Source organism: Pavona decussata, unplaced genomic scaffold (genome assembly GCF_977016875.1).
Source record: "Pavona decussata unplaced genomic scaffold, jaPavDecu1.1 SCAFFOLD_38, whole genome shotgun sequence".
NCBI classification, from domain to species: domain Eukaryota; kingdom Metazoa; phylum Cnidaria; class Anthozoa; order Scleractinia; family Agariciidae; genus Pavona; species Pavona decussata.
Window position 1 is genome coordinate 4,554,297 of NW_028145460.1, and position 21,303 is coordinate 4,575,599.

The 21,303-nt window shown below is 40.8% G+C and overlaps 3 protein-coding genes across 4 annotated transcripts in view; all 3 read left to right on the forward strand.

Moving 5' to 3' along the window:
* LOC146483722 (uncharacterized) overlaps positions 1-21,303 on the forward strand; it is a 232,772-nt gene that overhangs the window by 123,387 nt on the left and 88,082 nt on the right. The gene's annotated exons all lie outside the window — the stretch shown is intronic.
* On the forward strand, positions 8,607-13,255 carry LOC146483729 (extracellular calcium-sensing receptor-like). Of its 2 annotated transcripts, XM_085105865.1 has the most exons (2): positions 8,607-8,826; positions 9,131-13,255. In XM_085105865.1, the coding sequence occupies exon 2, from the start codon at positions 9,242-9,244 to the stop codon at positions 11,768-11,770; it is 2,529 nt and encodes an 842-aa protein (XP_084961991.1). In that variant the 5' UTR covers positions 8,607-8,826; positions 9,131-9,241; the 3' UTR covers positions 11,771-13,255. The 2 variants fall into 2 exon arrangements, with proteins under 2 accessions (XP_084961991.1, XP_084961990.1); XM_085105864.1 differs by lacking the exon at positions 8,607-8,826 and having other exon boundaries at positions 8,846-13,255.
* LOC146483730 (extracellular calcium-sensing receptor-like) lies at positions 15,380-19,773 on the forward strand. The gene has a single exon (XM_085105863.1). The coding sequence runs from the start codon at positions 15,564-15,566 to the stop codon at positions 18,282-18,284; it is 2,721 nt and encodes a 906-aa protein (XP_084961989.1). The 5' UTR covers positions 15,380-15,563; the 3' UTR covers positions 18,285-19,773.

The following is a 21,303-nucleotide window of genomic DNA, read 5'->3' on the forward strand; positions in this document are numbered from 1 at the left end:
TTTTCCCTCTCAAAACACTATAGTAGGAACCACTCGTTTACGCCCACCTATCCAAAACACCAAATTTTTCCCTCTCAAAACCCTTTTAGCTGGAACCTCTCGTAAGCAACCACCTATCCAAAACACCAAATTTTTCCCTCTCAAAACCCTTTTAGTTGGAACCTCTCGTAAGCAACCACCTATCCAAAACACCAAATATTTCCCTCTCAAAACCCTATAGTTGGAAGCTTTCGTAAACGACCACCTATCCAAAACACCAAATTTACCCCAATCAAAACATTATAGTAGGAACAACTCGTATACGACCACCTATCCAAAACATTAAATTTATCGCACTCAAAACCCTTTTAGTTGGCACCTCTCGTAAGCGAAAACCTATCCAAAACACCAAATTTTTCCCTCTCAAAACCCTTTTAGTTGGGACCTCTCGTAAGTGACCACCTATCCAAAACACCTAATTTATCCCACTCAAAACCCTTTTAGTTGGAACCTCACGTAAGCGAACACCTATCTAAAGCACCAAATTTTTCCCTCTCAAAATACTATAGTAGGAACCACTCGTTTACGCCCATCTATCCAAAACACCAAATTTTTCCCTCTCAAAACCCTTTTAGCTGGAACCTCTCGTAAGCAACCACCTATCCAAAACACCAAATTTTTCCCTCTCAAAACCCTTTTAGTTGGAACCTCTCGTAAGCAACCACCTATCCAAAACACCAAATTTTTCCCTCTCAAAACCCTTTTAGCTGGAACCTCTCGTAAGCAACCACCTATCCAAAACACCAAATTTTTCCCTCTCAAAACCCTTTTAGTAGGAACCTCTCGCAAGCAACCACCTATCCAAAACACCAAATTTTTCCCTCTCAAAACCCTTTTAGTTGGAACCTCTCGTAAGCAACCACCTATCCAAAACACTAAATATTTCCCAATCCATTCCCTATAGTAGGAACCTCTAGTAAACGACCACCTATCCAAAACACCAAATTTTTCCCTCCTAAATCCCTATAGTTGAAACCAGTCGTAAACAACCACCTATCCAAAACACCAAATTTTTCCCCCTCAAAACCCTATACTAGGAACAACTCGTATACGACCACCTATCCAAAACACCAAATTTATCCCACTCAAAACCCTTTTAGTTGGAACCTCTCGTTAGCGACCACCTATCCTAAACACCAAATTTATCCCACTCAAAACCCTATATTGGAACCTTTCATTAGCGACCACCTATCCAAAACACCAAATTTTTCCCTCTCAAAACCCTATAGTTGGAACCTTTCGTAAACGACCACCTATCCAAAACACCTAATTTATCCCTCTCAAAACACTATAGTAGGAACCACTCGTATATGACCACCTATCCAAAACACCACATTTATCCCACTCAAAACCCTTTTAGTTGGAACCTCACGTAAGCGAACACCTATCCAAAGCACCAAATTTTTCCCTCTCAAAACACTATAGTAGAAACCACTCGTTTACGACCACCTATCCAAAACACCAAGTTTATCCCACTCAAAACCCTTTTAGTTGGAACCTTTCGTAAGCAACCACCTATCCAAAACACCAAATTTTTCCCTCTTAAATCCCTATAGTTGCAACCTGTCGTAAACAACCACCTATCCAAAACACCAAATTTTTCCCCCTCAAAACCGTATACTAGGAACCACTCGTATACGACCACCTATCCAAAACACCTAATTTATCTCACACAAAACCCTATAGTTGGAACCTCTCGTAAACGACTACCTATCCTAAACACCAAATTTATCCCACTCAAAACCCTTTTAGTTGGAACCTCTCGTAAGCGACCACCTATCCAAAACACCAAATCTTTCCCGCTCAAAACCCTGTAGTAGGAATCTCTCGTAAGCGACCATCTATCCAAAACACCAAATTTTTCTTACTCAAAACCCTATAGTTGGAACCTTTTGTAAGCAACCACCTATCCAAAACAGTAAGTTATTCCCACTCAAAACCTTATAGTTGGAACCTCTTTTAAACGACCACCTATCCAAATCCGCAAATTTATCCCACTTAAAACCGTATAGTTGGAACCTCTTGCAAACGACCACCAATCCAAAACACAATTTTTTTCCCTCTCAAAACCCATATGCTATACTTTGAACTTCTCGTAAGCGACCACCCATCCAAAACACCAAATATTTCCCAATTAAAGCCATATAGTTGGAACCTCTCTTAAAGGACTACCTCTCCTAAGCGACCGCGATCACTTTTTGAGGTTATGGTATGATAATTTTTCATTGTTTTTAGCCTCTTGTAAACGACCACTTGACACATAGTCTGATCTCCATGTTGGCTGTATGTACTACGCTAATTAGCATTTACAATTGCGAGGAACTTTTAGTGACAACCTAGCACTGTTCGTATTGTATCTAGGAAAATGTATGAAATAAACACTCTTCTAAAAGGAGATGTGTCAGAAATATTCCTAGAAGAGACCCTCTCTGGTTTGACTCCTGTAAGCGACCACTAAATCTGGGCATTTTGGATGGTCACTTACGGGAGGTTCGACTATAGTAAAGCGAACGAACCGCGAGGAGTAGCGAAGCACGATGGGAAACATGTCCGCGCGGGAGGCAAGTTTCGCGCGCCCTCGCGTGGTCAGCGCGCTTAGGCTTTCAATTCGTGAGAAAAATCTGGGTCTGCTCGTAGTAGGCAGACCGAGACCGACAAACAGACAGCCTTTATTTCAGCACGATTGAAATTAAAGCTCTGCAGCTTGTGGGGTCGTGCAAAGAAATAAAAATTAAAAAAATACACCCAGTAAAATCCCCACACCCTTAATCCTATTTTAAAATTCCCTACATATAATTAAAATCCGCGCGTCTTAAATTGACCGTTGTTACTGAAGTCTCCTTAAAAGGTAACTCCTTGAAGATATCGATCGACTGGATTTTCTTTGCCAGGTCCTTATAGTTTGTATTCGCGAGTTCCTTGTCCGTTCGGGGCAATCAGCGCTGCATTCCACAGTATCGGGCCTCTATAAGCGATGGCATTTTTACCATAATAGACTCATAGACTTTTATTTATAGACTCGTAGACTTTTATTTTTACCACAATAGACTCATAGACTCGTAGTCTACTTTAAAGGGAAAGTATCACGCTATTTGATGTCATTTCAAAAGCCAAAAATGTTTGTCTGTCAACAGAAATATAAAATAATTGTCAATTTTTTTATGAATTATCACCCTAGTGCAATAAAACTATTGACTAGTGCCGCTGGCGTTATCTACACGGTTCACTTTTATCGCTTATTCTATTAAAATTCTTCCGATAGTTCTCAGAATCCATTAGGTGAATCAGGTTTAGATAACTTCACATGATCAAGACCGGCTTTAAAGGCGTTGACACTTGTCAGAATATCGCACACGTATACTAATCGTAGCTGGTTCCAGTATTTAATAACTCTATTATTAAAGAAGTCATGCGCTGATGATCTTAAAGGATGTTGTGAAGTGACTTTAAGAAACTGTATTCTTCCCAACCTGCGAGCAAGCTCTCTCAGAGCTTATATACAATTAGAGACCCCTTCAAACTTGTCCTGCGGGCACATTTTAACATTTAACTTATTTTTTATTTATTTTATTTTATTTATAAGCTTCGCCAGAGGAGAAAAAACAACATGAAGAAACCTCTGACAGGAGAGAACTCACAGAACGATAAGTTCCAAAAACGAGACTCCTTGCATAAATGAAAATACAGCATAATAATTAGGTATTGACAACTAATTAACAACACATTTTAACTAATAATAGACATAGTACAGGTAATGATCTGCTTTGATGACATTTTATGAAGACACTTTTGAACGTTTGAGGTACTGCGGGATCGTACACATTTAAAGTCAAATCTAGGTAGTATGCCCTCAAATTAGTTTTAAATACATCTATAGATTTCGTATTGTCCCTCAAGAAGTCTGGAAGTGTGTTAAATGCTCTTGAGGCTCTTGAGTAAAAACTGTTTTTATATTTATATATTATATTTATATATGTTGCCTCTGCACGTGTATAAACACCATATACAGCATTTTATAACATAGCGCGCGTGCATCCTAATCTAATTCCTATTGGCGTCATCATGGTACATTTCTCAACATACACACGGCCGTGCGTCCATCCGATGACGTGTGCAAGTCAGATGGGCAAAGGATGCGCGCGCTGTGTTATTAAAAAACTTTTACAGAGAGACAACAGCATAAAAAATGTATATTTATAAGAGCTTGAAGCTTAATGAAACGTTAAGATTAAACCGATATGAGAGACCATTTTCGCCTTTTTTTTTGTACAGAGAATTTTGTAATTAATCTGGAACACAACCTGTTTTCCAAGAATCATTTACTTTATTTTCACTATGTTATAAAAGAATTGGTTCATGCTTTTAGCTGCGCGTATATCGAGTTATGGATGCACTTGGGAAGTTTGGAGAGCACTCAAGAAGCTAGAGTTGCTCTCGGCTACGCCTCGAGCAACTCTTACGCTTCTCTCGTGGTCTCCAAACTTCCCGCGTGCATCCATAACTCGATATACGCACGCTAAGCATGAACCAATTCTTAAATATACATTAGCACCAGCACACCGTGGCGCGATGGGCAACCTTTGCCATGTATCAATGAAGATGTAGTTGTAGACGTGGGGGGGGGGGGGGGGGGGAGGGGGGGAGAAGGCTATTTCCTTCCTAGCTAAATGTATTTTGACCGTAGTTCACAAAGCCGTTGATGATTTTGAAAGACTCGATCAAGTCACCACGCATTCGACATAGGGCAAGAAACCAATAGGCATAGTTAGCTTTTCGGCAGCACCCAACGACAACATTAAAGCATTCCCACACCATTTTACGGCCATTCAAAAGGCAAATTTGTGTAACCCGACACAGTTTGATCGGTTCAGATTGTTAACCTGAAAATTATATTGCCAAAAATGTTACGAGACTGAAACTTCTTCGCCGAATCACTGCAAGCGAAGGTCAAGCGGACGTTGACTTTCCGAAAATACCAGCTGGCCTTTTTCGCACCTTAAACGATTTATTTGCCCCTCCAAAAATTAAAAACAAAAGGAAATAATTTTCAGCATCACGAAAGTTTGACGTGATCTTTCGCTTAAGAAACTCTAGTTTTTCTTTGCAGTTCAATTGTCGAATTTCTGGGGACCGAAAACGAACAATTGGGTGCCCTGTTCTAGTGACCCTCGTTCCCAGGATCCCCTCAGGTCCCTGGGAACGAGGTTGCTCGGGTGTTCAATTTTAATTAAAATGTGTAAGACCACAGTGACAAACCGATGAGTGATGCCGGATCTCTTGTAGACCTGCAAGGATCAGTAAATTATTTCAAATGCTAAATATAGACGGCAGACTGATCCAAAAGGGCTGAGGGGGTCAAGCGACTTCCTTGAATGATTTGAAGACTAAATTTGTCGCCACAGTTTAAACACGGCCTACAAGAAAAGGAGCATTTATTGTTATAATTTTTTCCTGCTTTTATAATCACAGTTAGGTAGATAGATAGTTGATAACGGTAATTATGTAGCTGATGGAATTACCGTGTCTAAATAAAGTTATTGTATGGTATCGTGGCCGACAAAAATATACCGAAAATGCTAAAACAACTGAAATATATAAATTAACACAAATTTTAGCCCGATATTTCGGCTTGCAACATAAACGGAAAAAAGTAGCTGATCTAATTTTAGATGATCTAGACTCATCTGTAAGTCAGGCTTCGCCCACACATGCCATTTTTATTTGACAATTCTTTTGATAATTTTTGGACTTGATTGTTCGTTTGTAAAATCTGAACAAGTTTTCCGGTGATCTATGTCAACTCAACATCCCAAGAACGACAGTTTTAAACAGGAAGACGTTTAATGGTAATTCTGCGGTAAACTCTGGAAATTTGAGAATAAAAAGCTAGTCAAATACAGCCTGATCAAGGAAAATTTGTACGTGCGCAAAACAAGCCCTCCCCTCCCCCCTCCCCACAAAGTCAATGATGACGAATTCACGAGCAAATCAAATCGGTCATTTTTCAATAATTGAAATGAGGGGGGTGGGGGAAGGGCGGTCTTAAGTTTTCGTTTGTATTGTCCAAGATTGTGGCAACAGAAGGTTACGAAGATCGACACGTTTTCTATTCTGATTCATGTTAGCGATTGTTTCTTCTTTCCCTCAGCTCCTTATCAATCTCTGGGTCTTTGAAAAACATCTACCGTATATACCCATACCCGCCCATTTGTTGCTGGAGAAAATAGCTGGGGCTCCTTCCACTGATTCCCAACCCCTCCCCCCTCAGAAAAATTAGTATTTTGTTTCTAAAACTCCAATTGCCGTACAGATATATCTGTAGTTCATAAATGTTCATTGAGTAGCTGGATCTATCTTGTGAGCTTCACTACATTTCCCTTTTTTGAATTCATTCAATTCTGTCATTTGCACTTTTATTACCTAAAAGGACGCACCTGCACTGAAACCCTAATATCAAATGATTACGTAGGAAGAAAAACATTTATTTTGCGGAGGAAATAATTGTTCCAATATCAAACACGCGAGTCACCCGAATAATTTACACAATATCGGGCCAACCTTTTGTGTAGCAAAACACAATCGTTGTGGAAATAATTCTTTCACGTAAAGAATACCTTTTTCTATTTTTAAAATGCAAAGAATACTCCATATATAGCCATTCTATTTTAACTGTAGAGAATAATGTGCCGGGAGAGGTCCTCAATATGTCCTGATACTAGAGATAAGCAGGAGCCCATTCTTAATGGGCTCCTGAGATAAGGGATCTTTAGCAACGGCAACGGCGACAACAAGCGTCACTTTATTTTATTTGTGGTAATTCGCGATTATTTCAACTCATCCAACTTGTACAAAAACGGCAAACTACCCAGGAACCAAATTGTTACGGAGTGGCGTTCGAGTTAAAGAGAAAAAGAATGAAAAATTCACTGTCGTGTGCTCACGTTCTCGACAAAAACCTTGAATTTGGTCATTTCAGGTTGCTGTTTTGCAGAGGACGGCAGAGAAATGTACCAAAATTTAAAACGCACTTTCAAAGCGATTGTTTGTGCTCGTAACCTATTGTTTTGCGGCGTTGTCGTTGCCGTCGACGTTGTCGTTGCTTAAATTCCCCGTTAGCCTGACGGCGGTACGGCTGAAAGCTGATAAGCTCTCATATAAACTTTCACTTCCTTGGTTTCGGATGAAAGTTTTCTGACATAATCCGCTTAGATTGAAGGGGGAAATTTTTAAACTAAAAAAACTATATCGAAACAATCCGTTTTTGAAAGCTTTCCGAAACCCCTTGAAACACCTGCCCTGATTACATTTGTCATGCATGTTTCTGAGTGGTTTTTAAAATTCCCTTTTTGTATTTTTGAGTAGCTAAAATGATCGGATGATGGTACTTTAAAAATCTTAAAGTGCAAAGCAATCGAATGAAATCCATCTTAGCACATAGGCAGTGCTTTTCGTTACTGCTGTCTTTTCCCAAGAAAAAAAATGAAGAGAATGACTTCCGCAACGCGCGCTGCGAATTGAAAGGTTAAGAATATGAAGTGAGGCCGTGCAACCTATGAACACTTTAAGCGCATTTTAGAATTGTCCCGCCCCATCCTCACGCTATCGGTGTCTTTGATGTTTTGGGGTTGACCGAAACTCGCACGTAGAAATTAGACGGGTCAAGTGTTTATCCACCGCAAGAGGAAATATACCTTGCATCATTTCAAGTTGTTGCATTTAGCCAACATAGTAGCCCTTCGTATAATAGGAAGCAACCTACAATTTTCCTTGTTTTTTCTGTCGTTTCTTCCTGTGCTCATGAATTTGCTATTAATAAATTGCTCTAGAAAGTATCAGTATAGGCGACTAAAACTAAACAACGCAGAAAATATGTGGCGAGAGGCCAGACCAATCTATATCGTGACCTGAGTCGTACCACAATCTTCACTGCAAGGAGCTTTTTAGTTTCAGCAACTTGGAAAGTGAAAAACGTTTGTCCGTTAAAACGTGCACGCACACGCTATTAATTGCGGAAGGGAAATAAAATGATTTAATGATAGAACACTGTCAATCAATGGTTTGTCTACCACGGGTTGGCTTTAATGGCTAAATTCGATAAGATCGGGAACTTATTTAACATTACCATAAATAAACGTTTGCCATGCAAAAACTCCTTTATAGTACGCTGTAAATTATAATTATAAAGTCAAATTCGTTAATGGCTTCCTTTGTTTGCTTTACTTGAAATAACAGGAGTCTCCATCAAGCGTAATATCTCGTGACTCGTTAGGCACAGTTTTTGGATTAGAATAACACAGCGATAGCAATTACAACTGATAATAAACTGATATACAAGATCTTTGTCTTCAAGTACGGGTTTTAATTAAAAATGGACAAAATTTAGGTTTAAAAAAGAAAACAAATAGGTGACTTTTATCATAAACAAATAGAGCTATTTTCTTTCAGCTACAATGAAACGATTTTTGATGTCAGCACGGAATGGAATGCTGAGCGATGACGAATGTGTACTAATTATATCTGTGATATCCGAACCTCAAAAAGCGGATATCGTGGTTCAATGCACGTTCTCGTGAAGTTTTTTAAAATAATTGAAATTTTGCTCGTTAAATCTCGTTGCTGAGTGACATAATTAAACCATTGTTTTTGACAGCGTGAAGCCGCCGAGGCTGAAACATTTAGTTTATTTACACTTTCTTCCAAACCAAAGCTGAGTCGAAAAGTTTATTTTCCGATGCGCGATCATGCGGAGTGAAGCCATCGATGATTTATTCTTGATTGACATGAGACGTGAGTGTCAGATATAGTGGCTTATATGTATGAACTTTCGCGGGAGGGAATATGTTTTCACTTTCGTGGTCGGTTCAGTTAATAGCAGGGTGAAACTCATCCTCTGAAAAATTAATGCTTCAATTCATTTGTATGCATGAGGCTATTCATTTTCGTAAACAAAGTTGGTGGGTTGTCACAAAGGAAGACGCATAGTCATTTAAAGGAATAACGACTTGAAGTGATGGCTTCGTTGATATTTAGCTTTCATAGCCTACGCCGTGGAGTCATGTTGGCGATGATTTTATTCCTCGTTTTACCACAGAGCACACCAGCAACCGACAGTATTCCAGGACTGAGAGTCCGCAAGAAAGGAGACGTAACAATCGGTGGCCTTTTCCCCGTTCACGTGCGTGGAGGATTTCGATCGAAATTCATGTCATTGGCAGAATCCATGATCTTTGCGATTGAGCAAATCAACAATGACACGACTCTTTTGCCAAACGTTACACTTGGTTACGATATTTCGGACACAAATCTACAAAATCGCCGAGCTATGCAATCCACGCTGGATTACGTAAATGTTCACAAATTCTCCTTTATCAATCCCCAGCTGAACGAGACGTGTATTATCTTGCCGGAGGGTCAGCTCTCGCCAGTGGTCGCTGTTGTGGGCACTGGAACTTCAAGGTCATCGATTCTCGTGTCTAATCTACTGGAAGTGGAAGACATGCCGCTTATAAGTTATGCTGCTACAAGCGACGAACTGAGCAGCAGTGCGTATCCGTCGTTTTTTCGCACGGTACCCCCTGATCGCTTCCAGTCAAAAGTAATGTCGGATATCGCGAGGTACTTTAACTGGACCTACGTGGCTGCTATAGCCGCCGACGATGCGTACGGCAGATCGGGGATCGAATACTTCCGTAAACATTCAAAACCCCAAGGAATCTGCATTGCCTACGACAATTACTTCCCAATCAACGAGGAAAGAGAGGAAAAAGTTCGAAAGATTATTGAGGAACTTAAAGAAATGACCAATGTGGGCGTGATAATCTTGTATTGTGATAGAACATCTGCACTAAGCGTGCTAAAAGAAGCCCTACGACAAGGTCTAGTGGGTAGGATATGGATTGCTAGCGAAGCTTGGGGAGACAATGACCACGTTATTCAACACAACGAACTTCAACCCATTCTGAAGGGAATGCTTGGGGTTGTTTTTACTGATATTACTGTCCCATCATATAAGCGATACTTATTGTCACGCACTTCGCTCTACAGAGATTCGCCGTGGTGGAGAATCTTCTGGGAACGAGAATACGATTGCACTTTCAACGTTACACCCTCTGCTGGAAAGAAACGGTGCTCGGACGACCTCACAGTCACTGAGAATATATTCGAAACGAGTCTATACGACAGTAAAACCACATACGTCATCAACGCCGTGTACGCCATTGCGCATGCGTTAGACGCAATATTCAGGTGTAAATCTCCTCCAATGAAGAACTGTCCTCAGACGAAGCCCTATGTGGAGCCAAAAGATGTCCTGGAATACTTGAAGAAGGTCAACTTCACAACTGAAACCTCCAGCGTCTTTTTTGACGAAAATGGTGATTCTTTGGCAACTTACAGTATCATGAACTACCGTGTAGACAAAGACACAGGTGGCCGCGTGGAAAATGTAGGGACATGGGAATCACAGATTCTCAAACTCAACTCTAGTGCCATTCTTTGGAACAACGGGCTGACGGGACATATCCCGCGCGCAGTCTGCAGCGAGAGGTGCAAGCCAGGGTACCGACAGACGCAAGAGCTGAACTGTTGCTGGCAGTGCATCAAGTGTTCCCAGGACACTGTGTCAAGTGTCGTTGGTGCGATGAATTGCACCAAATGCCCGAAGGATCACATCTCCAACGAGGAACGCACAAAATGTCTTCCAGTACCCCTGGAACGCATCCACTGGGGGGATCCCGTAGGAATTTTGGTCACCTTCATCGCTTGTCTGGGTGTTCTGGCCACTGTGCTTGTTGGTGTTGTGTTCATATGGCGAAATCAAACGCCAATCGTAAAAGCTTCTAATCGAGAACTCAGTTACCTGTTCTTGTTTAGTATAGGCATGAATTATCTGTGGGCGCTGGTGAACTTCTCAGAACCCAACCATGTCATCTGTCCGGTGTCAACTGCGTGGTTCTACATCTTTTACACCATTGCGATAGTAGTACTTGGAGTCAAAACCAAGAGAATCGTACATCTCTTTGAACATCGTGTCCCGCGATCTGAACTCACCAAAGGCTTCATCGAGAAGCACAAGCACATCCTGATAATTGTTGGCGTTGTTGGCTTGGATGTCTTAATCCTCGTCGTCTGGTTTGTAATCGACATTCCCCGTCCTCGGATAGACAGATCGGTGAGGACCTCTTTCTTTCTTGATTGCCTGGAAACGACGAACTTAGGAGGAGATTTCTGCCAATATACTCTGGTCGCGATCCTCGTCATCATGTCCTTCGTCTGCTGCTACTTTGCATTCAAGTCCAGGAAACTGCCGCACAACTTCAACGAGGGGAAATTCATCGCATTCGCGCTTTACGTTCTCGTAATCTCATGGGTGACATTTTATCCCGTTCATTTGAACATACGTGGTAAATACAGCGTTGTCGTCTCGGGTGCCTCCTCCATCATCTCCGCCACTGGATTGCTCGTATGCATCTTTGTACCCAAGGTGTACATCATCATTTTTCACCCCGAGAAAAATACCATGGCTTACATGAAGAGCCAAATTTCTAATCACACCTTCCGCAAGAGCACTGTCGATGGGGAATCCCGACAAAGATCATATGCGCCGGATGGTAATGTGAGTACAGGGGTGCCCCAAATAGAAACTTCAAGCCGGACATACTCGCAGGAGGATTCAACCAAACTTTCAAAAGCAGATCTAAAGGAGAGTAGCGTGGTTATCACCAACTTGTAGAGCGGTTTTCATTTGAGTGTCGTATAACCAAGCCCAGAAAAATTACTCGGGTATTTAATGAGAGATGAACCAATAAGAACTCAAAGAAAATACATGTAACCAGCGCCAAGCGTGGGAAAACGCGTGCGAGTAAGTCACGATTGTGTTTTTGGTCGAGAAAGTGGTGCGAGTTTATCCAACCAATCACAGAGCGAAGTAAAGCAAATGAAAGCAATTAACAAATTCATCTCGTAATCAGATGTTCGTCTTTGGAGAAAACATCTGGTAAAATCGGTCGCGTTCTCCAATCAGCCATTATGAGGTCATTAATACCGATTTTACCGGATATACCACATGTAATCTAGAATGAGAAGTTCAAAGTACGAGATTATTTCCAAATTACTTTCGACACTCAACTGGAAACCGGAAAAGACACTTCCGCAGTGATTAATTTACCTTATTGAAAGTGTTATTCACTAAAATCTTTTTTTCTTCAACCTTCGCAAGGATATCAAGATAGACCTCCAAGAATGCCTCCACTGAGAAACCGAGCTCGCCCGCTGCACGAAAAATCGCCTTTGCGAATCACCTTTGACATAAGTTAAAGATGGCAACGGCCATCTTTGCCAAACCTCCAATTTAACGTTATGTATCTTCGATTGTTATCAAAGGTACGGACCGTACGGCAAAAGTGCTGTCAATGTTTTTTTACTTGTACAAAAGGTACCTTCGATATGTATACGTTTGAGGAGCGTGAAAGAATTGCCAAAGGGATGTCAAACTGCACTAATTTCTTTGAACACCTTTGAATGTGTTTCACGCAACTTTGAGGAGCCTTCGAATGCGAATGAAGGGTGATAAAAGCCGAATCAGTTTCGTGTATTGTGCAAGAGCAGAAGCTTTTGTTTGTTGTAGGTTCGAGAAAAAAATTTTCCTATCCTTTAATTTGATGGTCATGAACCACTTTCAATTATATGGATTCAAGTTTTCGAAACTGAAAAAAAAAAAGGAAATTAATTCTTAGTTACGAAACTCGACTGCGGACTGATAAAAGACGCTGTTTGCGTCTGTTGTGATTGGCGAGAGTAATTACTTTAATTGGTTTTGACTTTACGACACTCAGTTGAAAACCTTTCTATAATCAATCACCAAATTTGTTCCCGCCATTATAAGTTCCTAACCAGATTTATAAAGGAAATCGACTAAATACAAAGGAGCGAGACAAAGAAAAAAAAAGATTCATGTAACTGTATTTCAGTATCAAATTTTATAAGTATATTCAGCTAACATGAGGACCTGATGTTTGGTTCTCACGATGATAATAGTATTTCGATATTATGTACAAATATGATTTTTAATTGTCAAATTTAAAGAGAAGTTTGATAGTATGGCAGAGAAGAAGAAAATTTACTGAAAATTTACATTTGATTTAAATGAAATTGTGTCTAATTATTATTGTTACTGAAAAAAATTGAAGTTAAATAAAACTGCTGTTTGTTCAGTTTATACTGCCGCACAGTTTTTTTACAATTGGGTATTAATGTAGGAGACTATGATGATCCGTTGGTACTTAACGCATCAGGGCAGAAAAAAAAATTATTCACACTTCCCAAGTACAAAAAGACTTTGCATTTCATATTCATTTCACATTAAATCATTACTCTACCCTGAGCTTTTATTTTCAGGTAACTCTTGCAAGTAATTAACCCATGAAGTCAGTCCAGAAGGTTTTAACCAGGCCAATGTCACCTCAAACAGTCCTTGTCAGGACTACACTCACTCGGATGATCATAACTTGTTACGTACTAATGACATGACTCCTGGCATCAAACCAATTACTGATTAAACTTGTGTTTCGAGTCATGCCTCTCATGAAGCGTTTTGCAATCACGTTTCGCGTGATTTCTTATATTTGTTTTTAAAAGCGCGTTTTGCGCTTGACTATTTCAGCTTCAAGGTCACGAGTTCTGGTGTATTTGTAACTTACTTGCACTCCACGTGAACACACTCAAATTAGAACTCATAATATTTGAATGGTGTTTGTGTTCTGGTGATTACTCTCCCACCCACCCCCCCCCCCCTCCCACCCCCAACTTGCACTGTCCCCTCCCCTCCAACAGCAGCGTCCATGTAAACATTTTTCGTATTATCAAGTTGACGAAAATTCAAAAATTATACAGTAATGAATGAAGGAAGGAAGGAAGGAAGGAAGGAATGAATGAATGAATGAATGAATGAATGAATGAAAGAATGAATGAATGAATGAATGAATGAATGAATGAATGAATGAATGAATGAATGAATGAATGAATGAATGAATGAATGAATGAATGAATGAATGAATGAATGAATGAATGAATGAAAGGAAGGAAATAGGCATCTTGCCAGCTCGCTTGTGGCTATTAAAGTAGTCTAATGGGTGAGGTGCAGATAGTTTGGCACTGCTGACGTGCAGCTACCCTTCGTTTTCGTCGCCTGCGTTTTTCCTTTGTAGCTCGTCTCCTTTTAGTTTCGACAAGAGAGGATGTTTCGAACTTTTGGCTTGCTTGCTTGCCAGTAGAGAATACCCAGCTGTGTAAGGCAGTCTGTTTTCCTTTCCGATTTTTTAAGATGAAGCGAGTGGTTGTACACAGGCTTCGTAAAGAACAACACCACAGAAAGAAACAGTGTTCACTGTATTAAGTTTTCTCTTAGACACGTACAAGCAATATAGGAAACCACGTCACCTACTTCAAGCCAAGTGAAAGTTCCGATAGAAAGTACTGACGTGTTGGAATGCACCAGTGTCTAATTTGCCAAGCGGGAATTACTTTTATTTCTCAGTATAGTGTCTTTCACTTTTTACCAGATTTTTTTTTTATTATTTTATTTTATTACTTTTACAAAAAAGCAATTAATTCGGCTCAGAAAGGTCACAACCTTCATTCCACATACTTATCGTAAAATGACAGACCCGGCTACCATTAATTAAGTCGATCGAAAGGAAATGATATTATATTCCAGCTTTAGGATCAAACTATTAGTTCTCCCAAGTGATTGCTGTAATATTCTTTTAACGTTAGTTTCAGGAATTTAGCGGTGCATCGAAAATATGATATATACGGGGGTGACAACTCTAACAAACGCTGTTTGAGCAATACTAGGCCTTTACCTTAGTCGAACCGGAAATCGTGAGACATTAAGTTTATTTACACTTTCTTCCAAACCAAAGGTGAGTGGAAAAGTTTGATTTCCGATGCGCGATCATGCGGAGTGAAGCCATCGATGATTTATTCTTGATTGACATGAGACGTGAAAGTCAGATATAGTGGCTTATATGTACACGGGGGGGGGGGGGGTACTCCAAAAAAAAATTGGGTAGGGGTGTGTGGCCCGCCTCCCAAAATCCTTACCCTACTTATGACCAAAATCTGCGATTTTCCCTACCCTATTTATGACCTGAAGTAGCTTCTTCTAAAAAACAAAATCGCAAAAATCTATACCCTATTTATGACCAAAATGGCTAAAAGCCATACCCTATTTATGACCAAAACAGCCGAAAAACAGTACCCTTTGGCGCCGCACATACTTATATAGCCCATATCAGGGAGTACCCCCCCCCCCCCCCCGGGATATGTACTAACTTCCGCGAGTGGGAATATGTTTTCACTTTCGTGGTCGGTTCAGTTATTTATAGGGTGAAACTCATCCTCTGAAAAATTAATGCTTCAATTCATTTGTATGCATGAGGCTATTCATTTTCGTAAACAAAGTTGGTGGGTTGTCACAAAGGAAGACGGATAGTCATTTATTAACGCAATAACGACTTGAAGTGATGGCTTCGTTGATATTTAGCTTTCATAGCTCCCGCCGTGGAGTCATGTTGGCGGTGATGTTATCCCTAGTTTTACCACAGAGCACACCAGCAACCGACAGTATTCCAGGACTGAGAGTCCGCAAGAAAGGAGACGTAACAATCGGTGGCCTTTTCCCCGTTTACGTGCGTGGAGTATTTCGATCAAAATACATGTCATTGGCAGAATCCATGATCTTTGCAATTGAGAAAATCAACAATGACACGACTCTTTTGCCAAACGTTACACTTGGTTACGATATTTCGGACACAAATCTACAAAATCGCCGAGCTATGCAATCCACGCTGGATTATGTAAATGTTCACAAATTCTCCTTTATCAATCCCCAGCTGAACGAGACGTGTATTATCTTGCCGGAGGGTCAGCTCTCGCCAGTGGTCGCTGTTGTGGGCACTGGAACTTCAAGGTCATCGATTCTCGTGTCTAATCTACTGGAAGTGGAAGACATGCCGCTTATAAGTTATGCTGCTACAAGTGACGAACTGAGCAGCAGTGCGTATCCGTCGTTCTTTCGCACGGTACCCCCTGATCGCTTCCAGTCAAAAGTGATGTCGGATATCGCGAGGTACTTTAACTGGACCTACGTGGCTGCTATAGCCGCCGACGATGCGTACGGCAGATCGGGGATCGAATACTTCCGTAAACATTCAAAACCCCAAGGAATCTGCATTGCCTACGACAATTACTTCCCAATCAACGAGGAAAGAGAGGAAAAAGTTCGAAAGATTATTGAGGAGCTTAAAGAAATGACCAATGTGGGCGTGATAATCTTGTATTGTGATAGAACATCTGCCCTAAGCGTGCTAAAAGAAGCCCTACGACAAGGTCTAGTGGGAAGGATATGGATTGCTAGCCAAGCTTGGGGAGACAATGACCACGTTATTCAACACGAGGAACTTCAACCCATTCTGAAGGGAATGCTTGGGGTTGTTTTTACTGACATTACTGTCCCATCATATAAGCGATACTTATTGTCACGCACTTCGCTCCACAGAGCTCCGTCGTGGTGGAGAATCTTCTGGGAACGAGAATACGAATGCACTTTCAACGTTACACCCTCTGCTGGAAAGAAACGGTGCTCGGACGACCTCACAATCAATGAGAATATCTTCAAAACGAGTTTGTACGACAGCAAAACCACATTCGTCATCAACGCCGTGTACGCCATTGCGCATGCGTTAGACGCAATATTCAGGTGTAAATCTCCTCCAATGAAGAACTGTCCTCAGACGAAGCCCTATGTGGAGCCAAAAGATGTCCTGGAATACTTGAAGAAAGTCAACTTCACAACTGAAACCTCCAGCGTCTTTTTTGACGAAAATGGTGATTCTTTGGCGACTTACAATATCATGAACTACCGTGTAGACAACAACGCAGGCGGTCGCGTGGAAAATGTAGGGACATGGGAATCACAGATTCTCAAACTCAACTCTAGTGCCATTGTTTGGAACAACGGGCCGACGGGACATATCCCGCGCGCAGTCTGCAGCGAGAGGTGCAAGCCAGGGTACCGACAGACGCAAGAGCTGAACTGTTGCTGGCAGTGCATCAAGTGTTCCCAGGACACTGTGTCAAGTGTCGTTGGTGCGATGAATTGCACCAAATGTCCGAAGGATCACATCTCCAACGAGGAACGCACAAAATGTCTTCCCGTACCCCTGGAACGCATCCACTGGGGGGATCCCGTAGGAATTTTGGTCACCTTCATCGCTTGTCTGGGTGTTCTGGCCACTGTGCTTGTTGGTGTTGTGTTCATATGGCGAAATCAAACGCCAATCGTAAAAGCTTCTAATCGAGAACTCAGTTACCTGTTCTTGTTTAGTATAGGCATGAATTATCTGTGGGCGCTGGTGAACTTCTCAGAACCCAACCATGTCATCTGTCCGGTGTCAACTGCGTGGTTCTACATCTTTTACACCATTGCAATAGTCGTGCTTGGAGTCAAAACCAAGAGAATCGTACATATCTTTGAACATCGTGTCCCGCGATCTGAACTCACCAAAGGCTTCATCGAGAAGCACAAGCAAATCCTGATAATTGTTGGCGTTGTTGGCTTGGATGTCTTAATCCTCGTCGTCTGGTTTGTAATCGACATTCCCCGTCCTCGGATAGACAGATCGGTGAGGACCTCTTTCTTTCGCGATTGCCTGGAAACGACGAACTTAGGCGGAGATTTCTGCCAATATACTCTGGTCGCGATCCTCGTCATCATGTCCTTCGTCTGCTGCTACTTTGCATTCAAGTCCAGGAAACTGCCGCACAACTTCAACGAGGGGAAATTCATCGCATTCGCGCTTTACGTTCTCGTAATCTCATGGGTGACATTTTATCCCGTTCATTTGAACATACGTGGTAAATACAGCGTTGTCGTCTCGGGTGCCTCCTCCATCATCTCCGCCACTGGATTGCTCGTATGCATCTTTGTACCCAAGGTGTACATCATCATTTTTCACCCCGAGAAAAATGCCATGGCTTACATGAAGAGCCAAATTTCTAATCACACCTTCCGCAAGAGCACTGTCGATGGGGAATCCCGACAAAGATCATATGCGCCGGTTGGTAATGTGAGTACAGGGGTGCCCCAAATAGAGACTTCAAGCCGGACATACTCGCAGGAGGATTCAACCAAACTTTCAAAAGCAGATCTAAAGGAGAGTAGCGTGGTTATCACCAACTTATAGAGCGGTTTTCATTTGAGTGTCGTATAACCAAGCCCAGAAAAATTACTCGGGTATTTAATGAGAGATGAACCAATAAGAACTCGAAGAAAATACATGTAACCAGCGCCAAGCGTGGGAAAACGCGTGCGAGTAAGTCACGATTGTGTTTTTGGCCGAGAAAGTGGTGCGAGTTTATCCAACCAATCACAGAGCGAAGTATAGCAAATGAAAGCAATTAACAAATTCATTTCGTAACAAGATGTTTTTCTTTGGAGAAAACGTCTGGTAAAATCGGTCGCGTTCTCCAATCAGCCATTATGAGGTCATTAATACCGATTTTACCGGATATACCACATGTTATCTAGAATGAGAAGTTTAAAGTACGAGATTATTTCCAATTTACTTTCGACACTCAACTGGAAACCGGAAAAGACACTTCCACAGTGATTAATTTACCTTATTGAAAGTGTTATCCACTAAATTTTTTTTTTCTTCAACCTTCGTAAGGATATCAAGATAGACCTCCAAGAATGCCTCCACTGAGAAACCGAGCTCGCCCGCTGCACGAAAAATCGCCTTTGCGAATCACCTTTGACATAAGTTAAAGATGGCAACGGCCATCTTTGCCAAACCTCCAATTTAACGTTATGTATCTTCGATTGTTATCAAAGGTACGGACCGTACGGCAAAGGTGCTGTCAATGTTGTTTTTACTTGTACAAAAGGTACCTTCGATATGTATACGTTTGAGGAGCGTGAAAGAATTGCCAAAGGGATGTCAAACTGCACTAATTTCTTTGAACACCTTTGAATGTGTTTCACACAACTTTGAGGAGCCTTCAAATGCGAATGAAGGGTGATAAAAGCCGAATCAGTTTCGTGTATTGTGCAAGAGCAGAAGCTTTTGTTTGTTGTAGGTTAGAGAAAAAAATTTTCCTATCCTTTAATTTGATGGTCATGAACCACTTTCAATTATATGGATTCAAGTTTTGGAAACTGAAAAAAAAAGGAAATTAATTCTTAGTTACGAAACTCGACTGGGGACTGATAAAAGACGCTGTTTGCGTCTGTTGTGATTGGCGAGAGTAATTACATTAATTGGTCTTGACTTTACGACACTCAGTTGAAAACCTTTCTATAATCAATTACCAAATTTCTTCCCGCCATTATAAGTTCCTAACCAGATTTATAAAGGAAATCGACTAAATACAAAGGAGCGAGACAAAGAAAAAAAAAAGATTCATGTAACTGTATTTCAGTATCAAATTTTATAAGTATATTCAGTTAAGATTTAAGAGGACCTGATGTTTGGTTCTCACGATGATAATAGTATTTCGATATTATGTACAAATATGATTTTTAATTGTCAAATTTAAAGAGAAGTTTGATAGTATGGCAGAGAAGAAGAAAATTTACTGAAAATTTACATTTGATTTAAATGAAATTGTGTCTAATTATTATTGTTACTGAAAAAAATTGAAGTTAAATAAAACTGCTGTTTGTTCAGTTTATACTGCCGCACAGTTTTTTTACAATTGGGTATTAATGTAGGAGACTATGATGATCTGTTGGTACTTAATGCATCAGGGCAGAAAAAAAAATTATTCACACTTCCCAAGTACAAAAAGACTTTGCATTTCATATTCATTTCACATTAAATCATTACTCTACCCTGAGCTTTTATTTTCAGGTAACTTTTGCAAGTAATTAACCCATGAAGTCAGTCCGGAAGGTTTTAACCAGGCCAATGTCATCTCAAACAGTCCTTGTCAGGACTACACTCACTCGGATGATCATAACTTGTTACGTACTTATTACATGAGTCCTGGGTTCAAACCAATTACTGATTAAACTTGTGTTTCGAGTCATGTCTCTCATGAAGCGTTTTGCAATCACGTTTCGCGTGATTTCTTATATTTTGTTTTTAAAAGCGCGTTTTGCGCTTGACTATTTCAGCTTCAAGGTCACGAGTTCTGGTGTATTTGTAACTTACTTGCACTCCACGTATTAGAACTCATAATATTTGAATGGTGTTTGTGTTCTGGTGATAATTCTCCCACCCCCCCCCCCTCCCACCCCAACATGCACTGTCCCCTCCCCTCCAACAGCAGCGTCCATGTAAACCTTTTTCGTATTATCAAGTTGACAAAAATTCAAAAATTATACAGTAATGAATGAATAAATGAAGGAAGGAAGGAAGGAAGGAAGGAAGGAAGGAAGGAAGGAAGGAAGGAAGGAAGGAAGGAATGAATGAATGAATGAATGAATGAATGAATGAATGGTCCCTCGCGTGCGAGGATCAAAGGAAGGAAATAGGCATCTTGCCAGCTCGCTTGTGGCTATTAAAGTAGTCTAATGAGTGAGGTGCAGATAGTTTGGCACTGCTGACGTGCAGCTACCCTTCGTTTTCGTCGCCTGCTTCGTTTTCGTCGCTAGCTCGTCTCCTTTCAGTTTCGACAAGAGAGGATGTTTCGAACTTTTGGCTTGCTTGCTTGCCAGTAGAGAATACCCAGCTGTGTAAGGCAGTCTGTTTTCCTTTCCGATTTTTTAAGATGAAGCGAGTGGTTGTACACAGGCTTCGTAAAGAACAACACCACAGAAAGAAACAGTGTTCACTGTATTAAGTTTTCTCTTAGACACGTACAAGCAATATAGGAAACCACGTCACCTACTTCAAGCCAAGTGAAAGTTCCGATAGAAAGTACTGACGTGTTGGAATGCACCAGTGTCTAATTTGCCAAATGGGAATTACTTTTATTTCTCAGTATAGTGTCTTTCGCTTTTTACTAGATTTTTATTTTATTTTATTTTATTACTTTTACAAAAAAGCAATTAATTCGGCTCAGAAAGGTCACAACCTTCATTCCACATACTTACAGTAAAATGACAGACCCGGCTACCATTAATTAAGTCGATCGAAAGGAAATGGTATTATATTCCAGCTTTAGGATCAAACTATTAGTTCTCCCAAGTGATTGCTGTAATATTCTTTTAACGTTAGTTTCAGGAATTTAGCGGCGCATCGAAAATATGATATATAC